At 50.0% G+C, this 10,000-nt stretch overlaps 4 protein-coding genes across 4 annotated transcripts in view; 2 read left to right on the top strand and 2 right to left on the bottom strand.

The window, feature by feature from the left end:
• CNC05570 (clathrin-coated vesicle protein, putative) overlaps positions 1–3,119 on the top strand; it is a 3,604-nt gene extending 485 nt beyond the window's left edge. The window contains exons 1-8 of the mRNA XM_024656853.1: positions 1–224; positions 292–424; positions 482–930; positions 999–1,140; positions 1,196–1,542; positions 1,615–1,717; positions 1,778–1,811; positions 1,890–3,119. The exon at positions 1–224 is cut by the window's left edge and continues 485 nt beyond it. Coding sequence (XP_024512470.1) covers positions 1–224; positions 292–424; positions 482–930; positions 999–1,140; positions 1,196–1,542; positions 1,615–1,717; positions 1,778–1,811; positions 1,890–2,943 — 2,486 coding nt within the window. The 3' untranslated portion in view covers positions 2,944–3,119. The remainder of the gene's footprint in view (positions 225–291; positions 425–481; positions 931–998; positions 1,141–1,195; positions 1,543–1,614; positions 1,718–1,777; positions 1,812–1,889) is intronic.
• A 195-nt stretch (positions 3,120–3,314) lies between these two features.
• Positions 3,315–5,219, top strand: CNC05560 (ribosomal large subunit biogenesis-related protein, putative). The gene is made up of 5 exons (XM_569763.2): positions 3,315–4,337; positions 4,395–4,517; positions 4,575–4,688; positions 4,778–4,990; positions 5,067–5,219. The coding sequence occupies exons 1-5, from the start codon at positions 3,354–3,356 to the stop codon at positions 5,070–5,072; spliced, it is 1,440 nt and encodes a 479-aa protein (XP_569763.1). The 5' UTR covers positions 3,315–3,353; the 3' UTR covers positions 5,073–5,219.
• On the bottom strand, positions 5,165–7,752 carry CNC05550 (hypothetical protein). The gene is made up of 3 exons (XM_569760.2): positions 6,923–7,752; positions 5,570–6,859; positions 5,165–5,496 (listed from the first exon to the last, which is right to left on the bottom strand). The coding sequence occupies exons 1-3, from the start codon at positions 7,612–7,614 to the stop codon at positions 5,445–5,447; spliced, it is 2,034 nt and encodes a 677-aa protein (XP_569760.1). The 5' UTR covers positions 7,615–7,752; the 3' UTR covers positions 5,165–5,444.
• A 449-nt stretch (positions 7,753–8,201) lies between these two features.
• CNC05540 (acid phosphatase, putative) overlaps positions 8,202–10,000 on the bottom strand; it is a 3,035-nt gene continuing 1,236 nt past the window's right edge. Inside the window, exons 2-5 of the mRNA XM_569758.2 lie at positions 9,952–10,000; positions 9,130–9,893; positions 8,907–9,050; positions 8,202–8,849 (exon numbers count right to left, since the gene is read on the bottom strand). The exon at positions 9,952–10,000 is cut by the window's right edge and continues 529 nt beyond it. Of these exons, the coding sequence (XP_569758.1) occupies positions 8,801–8,849; positions 8,907–9,050; positions 9,130–9,893; positions 9,952–10,000 (1,006 nt within the window). The 3' untranslated portion in view covers positions 8,202–8,800. The remainder of the gene's footprint in view (positions 8,850–8,906; positions 9,051–9,129; positions 9,894–9,951) is intronic.

The raw sequence follows: 10,000 nt of genomic DNA, 5'->3' as shown, positions 1-10,000 counted from the left end.
CCCTTGCTGCTGCCGCTCGTTCATCTACAAACTATCGGCCAGGTCGCCCGCCCGCTGCCGATGAGACAAATACGAGTGGGAGAGGGGAAGGCGAGTTGGATTTGGATGAGGTAGAGATTCAAAAGGGAACTTTACAGCTGGCTAGGGGTCTGGGCTTCTTGCATAACCAGGCGAAGATGGTACATTTGAATTTGGGACTGGAAGCGGTAGTCATCAACTCCAAAGTGCGTCACTATCTCTATTTGATCGATTGGGACAAAGTGATACTGACCAAAGAATGTAACATTATAGGGAGATTGGAAGTTGACTGGCCTTTCACATACGACTCCTCTGACGCAGCCTGATGGCTCTGCAACCAAATATGTTTACCCCGAGGTCGATGCCAGATTACCACCCCAAGTCCAATGGAAGCTCGATTACCTCGGTACGTCTTATCAAGAGGTTTCTGGGTGACGAACAATCTTAACACCGTCTTACTCAGCTCCTGAATACGCTCTCGACTCAACGTTGTCTGCATCAAACGACCTCTACTCCCTCGGCTGCATCCTGTATGCTGTCCACATGGGAGGTAAACCTCCGTTCACCAACCGCGGATCCATGCAGACTCTGAGGGACAACGCAGAAGGAAAACTTTTAAGACGGGAATGGGCAGCTGGAATGAGATGGGAGAGATGTAGCTCCGAGCTTAAAGATCTCTTACCCCGCCTTCTTACACGACACCCATCCACAAGAATCTCCCTCCTTTCTCTTCCTTCCCATCCGTTCTTCTCATCGCTTGCAATCTCCACACTCAATTTCCTCGATCCGACTACATTTGCATCAAAGCCACGTGAGGAGAAGGCTACATTTTTGAGGGGCTTGGTAAGGGTTGTGCCGACATTTTCTGAACGTTTGCGAAAAGGTAAAGTGTTGCCTAGTCTGTTGGAGGAGGTAAGTCTTCTTTGTCTGTTTGTGATGGACGTTTTTTGTTGGTAGATCATTTACTGACTACGTAATAGATGAAAGACCCGTATCTTTTGCCTTTTATTCTGCCAAACGTCTTTGAAATCTCGAAAGGGTTGAGCAAAGACGAGTTTTCAAAAGTGTTGAATAAGCTCCGACCTCTTTTCACATTGAAGGACCCTCCCCAGAATATGCTGAGTGAATTAACCACATAAATTAAACCAAGTAAGGAAACTAACAAGTTTACAAATAGCCTTACTGGAGCACCTCGGCCTATTTGAAGAAAAGACGACCCCTCAAGTATTCCGCGAAAACGTCATGCCTCTCATCTACAATTCTCTCGAAAGCGAGCACCTTCCCGTACAAGAACGCGTCTTGAAAGCCATCCCTCATCTATGTGAAATTCTCGATTACGGCACCGTACAAAACGTGCTTCTTGTCAAAGTTGCGATTGTGTTTACGCGGACGAGGATATTGAGTGTTAAAGTGCAGACATTGGATTGTTTTAAAGCAATGGTGGGCACATTGGATAAAGCGACTCTGACGAGCAAGTTGGTACCGCTTTTGGCCAAAATCAAGACGAAGGAACCTGCTGTCATGGTAGGTCTATAGTCCTTTTTTGCTTTTTTTTCCTTCGCAAAAAGGCAAATTGAGCTAAGCGAAAGAGTACAGATGGCAACTCTGGCGGTGCACGAAGCTATGGGCGCCAAGGTTGATCGAGAAGCGACTGCAACTCTTGTATTGCCTCAACTTTGGTCTATGTCTATGGGTCCCCGTAAGTATAAGTATCTATTTGGGTATGTCTTGGTCCGTTGGCTAATGCGTATCGCGATAGTACTGAATGCCGAGCAGTTTGGAAAATTCATGGCGTAAGTCACATGGTCATAATAGATCATTACCAAACCTCCCTTGATTATTTACTGACATCACCAATTTGGTTTCAATAGCGTAATCAAAACCCTAGGCGCTCGTGTCGAAGCAGAACACATGCAACATCTCCGAGATGTACATCGTATTGAAGCACAAACAGCCAGCTTGGCAGCTGCCAATGCTGCTGCGCTAAATGGCAGCTCCTTCGGCGGTGCTGGACAGAGTAACGGTAATGGTGGTGGGGACGTCGACTTTGAAGCTCTTGTTAGAGGGAACGGCTCAGGAATGGGATCTTCTGAGTCGGTGATGCCCACAGTCGGAATAACAGGCGTCACGGACCCCTGGGACGATGAAGGCTGGTTGAACGATACCCCATCGACGGCAGCGGCAAATAACAATGATGGTGGATTAGCATCTGCTTTCCCCGGTTTGAGCTTGAGTGTTAACAATACAGGCAATTCGTTCCCTATCACAACGCCAGCTTCTGTGTCGCCTAGGCCTTTGTCGATAAACTCAACTGGTACATCGCTCAAACCGAGCACATCCACCACAATTACCACCGCCTCAATCAAATTGAAGGCCAGGCCTATACCTGCTTCCTCATTCAATTCGGCGGCGTTTGGGTCTTCCACTTCGTCTGGTAGTAACATGTTGACACCCATGACATCGACGGGATTACCTCCGCTACAACCCACCACATCGTCTTTCGCGCCTCTTCAGCCTCAGATTCAACCTCAACCGAGTCGAGCTCCGTCGTATACTTCAAATGTTTCCTCACCAGGATCAGGTCCGAACTACAACATCTCCTTGACCTCGCAATTATCTGCTCAGTCCCAATCTCAATATCAATCCTCGTCGTTGTCGTTCATGTCCCCTCAAATATCACAACCTCCTTCCTTCTCGCAACCAGCACTTGCGCCGGCTCTAGCTCCTCAACAACAACGTCAACAACCACAGCTGCAGGCTCCGGCAGCACTGACATCGCCCCTTGCTCCACAGTCGGTAGTCTCCCCACCACCGGGTTGGTCTACGGGTGTTATGCAGCCGACTGCAGCGCCCAAACCTGTCTGGGGGAAGGCATCAGGAGGAACAGAAGCGTTGGACTGGGGAGACTTGGATCCTTTGAAGTAAAGGTTCGCGAATGAATGATATAATAGATTTTTTTCGTCGGGGCTGTGATGGATCGGGTTGTACTGTATCCATGTAAAGAAGATGGAGAAAGGTATGGTGCAGGATACCATGTTATTATACCCAGTATTGACGTTATACCGAGTATTGACGAGCATAGTAATGCATTTAGATGATGAGCTTTTCATGTGTATGTGTGCTAGTACGAATGAAATCTTACTTAGATCCGTTGCTAATCGAACTAATTTTGTGTAATGGAAAAAGGTATTATTAGAAATGAAATGTTCACACGTCATAAGTTGGCTCCACAAATTTGCCTTCTTTATTGGTGGCGCAACCAAAAACGTCACGCGCTCAAAACTTCATAACATTCCTTTTTACATCCTCATCACTTGCTCACAAGATACTTTGAGATGGCCCCTAAACGATCCGCTCCCACGCCCAAATCCGGCGCTGCCGTTAAGAAGGCCAAGCCCGCCTCCAAAGGCGCTAAACCAAAGTCTACCGACTCCCCTCTCGACACTGTCAAGAACGTTGCTTCCTCTGTCCTCAACACTGTCTCTGACGCTGTCGACGTTGCTGGTGATCTCGTTCTCGACGATGGAGAGCCAGCTGCCGCTTCCGAGGCCCTGGAAGAGACTGTCGATGTCCCTGCTTTGAAGAAGAAGGGCAAGGCTGCTAAAGGCAAAGCTGGAGAAACCGCTGCTCAGGTCGCGGACAAGGTGCAGGAGAGCACAAAGCCCATCAGGGGTAAAGCTGCCAAGGCTTTGAAGGATGCTCAGGAGGTGGATGCGAAGGCTGTTGCTGACAGGGCTACCAAGGCGGCCAAGGACACTGCGGATGCTGTCGGAAAAGCTGCCAAGGACCCGGAGAACAGGAAGAAGGCCGAGGATTTTATGGAGCAAGCTGAAAACGCCATGAAGAAGGTTGCGGACAAGGTTGGAGAAGTCTTGGAAGATACTCTTGAACAGTTTGGCGAAGCGAGCGGTATCACTGAGGTCGCTGAAAACCTCTCCAAGAAGGGCAAAAAGCAAGCCGCGAAGAAGGGCAAGGAGGTCGCTGAAAAGGCTGAGGACGTCAAGGAGACTGGCAAACGCAAGGCTCAAAAAGTTGCTGAAGATGCTGAGCCCGTTTCTAAAAAGACGCGATCCAAGACCAAGAAGATTGTCGAGCCCGAGTCCGAATCCGAACAGGAGCAGGACGACGGGGACGAGGATGTCTACATTCACGGCTTTTCCTCTTCTGATGGCGAAGCCGATTCTTCCGACGATGAATCTGATGCAGAGGACCTTGCGGTAGCCGAAGCTGCTAGAACCGTCGACATGGGATCTTTACCTATGGTCGCCAAGGATGACAAGTCTGTCCAGCAGAGGCTGAAAAAGGCTTCTAAGAAGAAGGCAGGTTGAATCCCATGCTTCTTTTTTATATTGGCTTGAATTGACAATGCGATACAGGATGACAAGAAGGGAACCCTTTACCTCGGCAGGATACCTCACGGTTTCTACGAAGACCAAATGAAGGAGTACTTTTCTCAATTTGGTGACGTTACGCGAGTGCGATTGGCTCGTAACCGCAAGGCAAGTTATCTCTCTCATTTGTTTGGCTGCCGCGGTTTGCTAACAGATACAATCTAGACTGGTGCTTCAAAACACTACGCTTACATCGAGATGTCATCCGAGTCTGTTGCTGAGATTGTTGCCGACACCATGAACAACTATCTTCTCATGGGCCACCTCCTTAGATGTCACGTACGTTTTATCCTCTACCCCCCTCCCTATATATCCGTCTTACACAAAGCCCCCGCTGATTTTTTTTCCCCTTTCTTTGTCGTGAATAGGTCATTCCCTCAGACAAAGTTCACCCCCAACTTTGGGTGGGCGCCAACAAAAAGTTCCGTAAAGTGCCACGTGCTCGAATGGAGAAGATGAAGCATGAAAAAGAACGTACTGAAGAGGAAAAGTCCAAGGCGGACAAGAAATTGTTGAAGAAGGAGAGGCAGAGGAAGAAGAAGTTGGAGGCTGCCGGTATCGATTACGAGTTTGACGGCCATGTAAGTTTCTGTTTTCTGTTTCTGTTGTGGGAACAGATTGGGCGTGAATGCTGACCATTGTGATGCATAACAACAGGCGTAACCCTGTGGTAGTGTTTGGATATTGGATGTGAAGATATACCCACAGTCGCCATGTAATGCGGAAATGTAACTATTCTTGGTTTACTTTTTCTCCGGCTTTAGAGAATAACAATTGCATTCTTTCATATACTGCACAATCAATTTGGAGCGTAACAACCTGATTAATTCTTTTATAGGTATCCCAACAAGCACACGATATATAATTCGTTCTAAATGTTACACTTGATCCGTAAAATGATTAAAATACAGTACACTACTAATTCTTCTTCTTTTCCAATTTCTTGTTCGTGTTCTTGGCCATGTTTTGGGTATCTCGCATTGTCGCCTTTCGATTGTTTTTTTTTTGGTGGATTGGGGCAAATGTTTATTCGTGTCAATCCCTGTGACGACTGATCACTTCTACACCTGCCGCAGAGGATGTCGTCCTATAAAATGGTATAAGCATCAGCCACCCATAGATCTCACTTTACGAAGCCAAGTTTATGCTGTTGTACACACCTTACTACATCATCATCGAAATCCCCATCATCATCATCGTCCTCGTCATCGTCCTCGTCATCGTCCTCATCATCATCCTCTCCCTCTTCCTCTCCCTCCCCCTCCTCATCCTCATCCTCATTTCCACCCCCTTCGACAGGATTTCGGGACTGACCAACCCTCGTCGGATTAACCTCTGCAAACGGATCCGTAAACCCAAACTGATGCAGGTTCGGGCTCGGAGACGAGGCCGCCTTTCTCGACTTGTCGGAAGGGATCACCATCGCTTGCTTCTCCGTCTTCCGATCCGTCATTGGCGATTTGGAAATGGTCATCGTCTTGCCTAGTTCTTCTGCTTGTCTGCTGATTTCCACTGGGCTTATCCGGACGTTATGATGGTCGTGATCGTGATCGTGGTCGTGATCGTTAGAGAGAGAGGGGGAGGATGGCGGGAGATGTACGTCAATCCGGGGTGGTAGGGAGACCACAGGTGAAATGTGGATGGTAGGCGATTGGCGTGGGAGTTCCGAGGGATCCGTCGCAGGTGTTTGAAGATTCGTTTCTTCAACTCCTAACCTTAGCTTGGGTTTGCCCTCACCGCCTGTCGTCTCTGGCATGTCGAACGAAGTTTGCGAGCTTTGTGAGCTTTGGCTCGATGTCAACCCTCCCCCTGTTTCTCCCCCTCCAGCTCCGGGGGACCCAGATTCATGTCCTCCCCCTTCATTCTCCCCGCCACCCGCCTTGTCGCCCACCTGCATCTGCTGTCTCTCCTTCTCTTCTCGAGCTTTCCTCTCCCGCTCTTCCCGCCGTCTCTTCACCCAAGCCATACCACCTCCATCATCTTCATCAACCCCTTGTCTCCTCCCCCCTCTCACCCCTGCCCCTTGCCCCGATGACCCCAAGCCTGCCCCGGACCTTCCGCCCGACACCGCATTGTTACCGACACCGTTAGACGACCCCCATTCGATAAAAGCAGGTTCAAGCTTTTCCCGATACTCTCTCTCCCGCTCTGCAGCTTCGGATGCTCGGCGCGAACCGTATACCCGTCCGTTCAACATCTTCACCGGCCGTCCGGGGGAGGTACCGAGGGAAGAGGAGCCTCGGTGCTGTTCGATAGATGAGTTGCGTCTATGACTACCTGAGACGCCTGGTATTAATTTGGGAGACGCAGGAACGGGTACCTTGCTGCTGCTGCCGTTATCGGTATTGTTCTCTGCCCGACGAGCGGAGAGAAGAGATGTGACGCTTGCGGGTGGAGGGCCTTGCATACTGTTTTTACGCTCCGTCTCGACTGTCCAACGGAACGGCGAGCTGTAACGATAACGATAGCTCAGTTGTCTGTTCCTATACTGGGGGAAAAGGGGCACGACTTACGCTCCGATGAGGCCGCCAGTACTCGAGCTCCTAGCCAAGGGCACACCGGCAGTCAACGCATCATTCTCCTTGTCTTTATCCTTGATTGGATTCTTCCCGCTTAGAAGCTTCTTCGTACCCTTCCAACTGCTTCCCACCGTCTTGCTCCAACTCCTGCCGCTCTTCCCACCCCGCTCCTCTTCCCCTTCGTCGTCTCCCGCATCCTCCTCATTATCGTAGTCATCGTCAACGATTACTTGGTCGTCAGTTCCGTCTCTGTCACCCATTCCCCTCAGCTCCAGCGTCCTCGTCTCCACCCCATTAGGTCCGAGGGTGCTTCTGTACGCAATATTCCGGCCTGTGCTCAAGCTCCGCGGTCTGCGGGGATCCGGAAGTGGAGCGAATCGGATTTTGGGTTTACCTCCTCCAGCCAATCCAGGAGTCGAGGGACGCGAACTGTGCGATTGCTCGGAGGACGGGGGCAGAGCAGGGCCCGGTGAAGGGGGCGGGACGATTTTAGCAGGTGGACGCAGAGAGGCCGTGCTGCCTGAAGCGGATCCGCCGTGTAAAGTATGGAAGGAGAAGGACGGCACTGAATGGCGGTGGGACTGGCCGCCGTTAATGAGGATGCCGCCCTGCGGACGGGAGTCTGCGGTGACGAAGGCGGGGTTGGGGGGGATAAGGAGGGAGGAGTACTGGCTGTCGAGGGACATGGTGCATGGGTGGACTTGAGAAGTGTGGATGATCTAATGTACGGTCTGGTAGCACAAACGATGGTGATGTCACACTGGTGCCAGCCTGCCGGGAGTATTATGTATGTATTTGTCAGCACTGGACACAAGGTGGCGAACGGGAACGCTGCATCCATATCCACCTCTCTCCCCGCTGTACCGTAATAATATTGCTATGGCTTGTGGCGAACTCGAGAACCCTATCGCTCGATGAAATCCCGAATTGCAGCGCCAAGCCACCTCTGCGCGCTGAATCACCATGCTCGACGCGTTATCCGGACTTGCTCCATGCGATTACTGCAGCTTCGAGTCCCTGAATTCCCCGCAGATGCCCGCCCGGTACTAAAGATCCTTCATTCTCTTCCGGCGGCGTCGGTTGTGACTCGATCAAATAGCCGGCAGGTCGATATCACCTCCAACCTCCAACCTCCGCGGAATAATCGTCCGTCGGTCATCTCGCATCTCTCGCTCGTCTCTCGTGCGATCGACAAGCAATCGCCCGTATCGCCATGAACCCTGGCCCAGACCTTTTACTCACCCACTGCTGTGTTACTGTGTACTGCGGACGCGCAGAGCACAGAAGGGCCGCGCACATTCGTCGCCAGTCTGCAAGTCGTACAGCGCAAACCATGACTTCACTCATGACATCGCTAGATCTCTCAGTGGGCAAATTCAGGCACGTATTATCATATCAACGATCACTCCAAACCTTGTCCGTTTTATGCTCACCGCCTCGCCGATGTCACCGCAAGAGCACAACAAAGCAAATAACCTTTTTAAAGGTAGGATGCGTGCATGCTAATTAAGCAACACCATAGAACAACTCAGTTGCGGATATAATTTACCACGAGATATGGACCATGCCTCGGCCACTTGAAAGAGATCACAACTTGAGACCAATTTCATTATTATACGCATGTAAACACTTCCTATATACCCATTCTCTATTTGCAGTCTAGAATTACTATTTTATTTTCCCCGTCAACAAAGTCCTCAGAAATTATACTGTCCCATTTTGATGCCCTTTTCCAGAATATATTCTTTAGGCTTTTTGATCCTCCTCTTTGAATCTTCAGTCATCTCTTGACCCTTACTATAAGTAAATTTCCATCCGCGTCCTTCCATCTTCCTCTCAACCTTCTAGTGTGGTGGTATGATAGTTTGACCCTTACGCTCGAGGAGCACGCCCATTATAATCATGTCCAGCCTCAACAGTGCTAATTTTCCCCAGCAACTCATCAGCAAAGAAATAATACGCAAAATCAACCACTTACTAGTTTCCATTACAGTCATAGTCATAGTCGATCTCAGCGATACGTTTCTGAAGAGCAGCAACGACCGTGTCGAAAGCGCACATTCCATCCTTGTTCCATTCGCACCCTTCGTAACTCTTATCAAGAGGAAGGACGGCATCATTACTGGGTTGGGAGAGAGGGAGGGGTTGAACCAGTCAGCTTTTGTAACAAGACGAGTTGTTTTAAAAAAACTAAAACTCACATCATGAACCGCATCTGTTTGCTAGGCGTCTGGTCCGCACACTCTAGAACTTGAACAACCATGTGCGTCCCAAAAGGCACCACCTGCGAAGCCACAAATGAAGACCCTTCCACACGCTTATCGACAGGAAGCGGGCCCGTACTGAAAAGCGCACTCAAGTTGAAAGCGGTAAACGTATCGAGCAAGACGACTTCATGGGTCGCATCCGCATAGATGGATTGGTTGAGCGGGAAGTAGATCGGGTTGCTGTCGAGGGTGGTGTTCACGCTAGAGTCGGAAGAAGTGATAGGCGTCTGGGTGAAACGGGCGACAAACTCTTCGAGGAAGCCTTTACCTTGCGCAGCAGCTACGGGAGAACCGGCACCATTGTTGTAGTAGAAACTGAGATCGTAATAATACTCATAGTTTTTGAAATCTTCCTCGGTGAAGAGACGGCAGAACGCAGAGTAGCCGAGCGCATCAGTCTCATAAGAGCATAGCTGGAGCATAGAAATCACATCGGTCGTGTCAAACTCGACACCGTCAACGTGGCTTTGGAGTCGAGAGACGGTACCGCTGAAAGCCTCCTTGGCGAATGCAGAAGCAGCGGTAGAACCGAGGGAACCGCGGGAGGCAATGTTGGAGTTGGGGCACGTCTCGTATGGCGCACCCGTGTTGTTCACGCCACTTGTCTCCACCATGAGCTCGATGCTCACTTGGTCGAGGTACTCGGGGACGCCAAAGAAGCCAGCAGCAAAGTTTTCAGCAGTCTTGACCATACGATCCTGTGAGGAAACCTGTCAGCTACCTCTGTCACTTGCATCATCACCCTGAAAAACTTACTTGACTCTCAGTTCTGAATACAGGCAAAGCACCTTGCTCAGTAAAGTTG

The sequence above is a fragment of the Cryptococcus neoformans genome (genome assembly GCF_000091045.1).
Source record: "Cryptococcus neoformans var. neoformans JEC21 chromosome 3 sequence".
NCBI lineage: Eukaryota > Fungi > Basidiomycota > Tremellomycetes > Tremellales > Cryptococcaceae > Cryptococcus > Cryptococcus deneoformans.
The sequence above is the reverse complement of the archived record's forward strand: the minus strand, read 5'-3'. Positions and strand labels throughout refer to the sequence as shown.

What these genes read in the sequence shown, in the direction of transcription:
- CNC05560 (XM_569763.2), top strand. Translation starts at nt 3,354, where the DNA reads ATGGCCCCTAAACGATCCGCTCCCACGCCCAAATCCGGCGCTGCCGTT. An exon ending in AAAAGGCTTCTAAGAAGAAG is followed by an intron (nt 4,338 to 4,394) that starts GCAGGTTGAATC and finishes AATGCGATACAG; the next exon opens with GATGACAAGAAGGGAACCCT. An exon ending in GCCACCTCCTTAGATGTCAC is followed by an intron (nt 4,689 to 4,777) that starts GTACGTTTTATC and finishes TGTCGTGAATAG; the next exon opens with GTCATTCCCTCAGACAAAGT.
- CNC05550 (XM_569760.2), bottom strand. Translation starts at nt 7,614, where the DNA reads ATGTCCCTCGACAGCCAGTACTCCTCCCTCCTTATCCCCCCCAACCCC. An exon ending in ACTGGCGGCCTCATCGGAGC is followed by an intron (nt 6,860 to 6,922) that starts GTAAGTCGTGCC and finishes TTATCGTTACAG; the next exon opens with CTCGCCGTTCCGTTGGACAG. An exon ending in TTCGATGATGATGTAGTAAG is followed by an intron (nt 5,497 to 5,569) that starts GTGTGTACAACA and finishes ACCATTTTATAG; the next exon opens with GACGACATCCTCTGCGGCAG.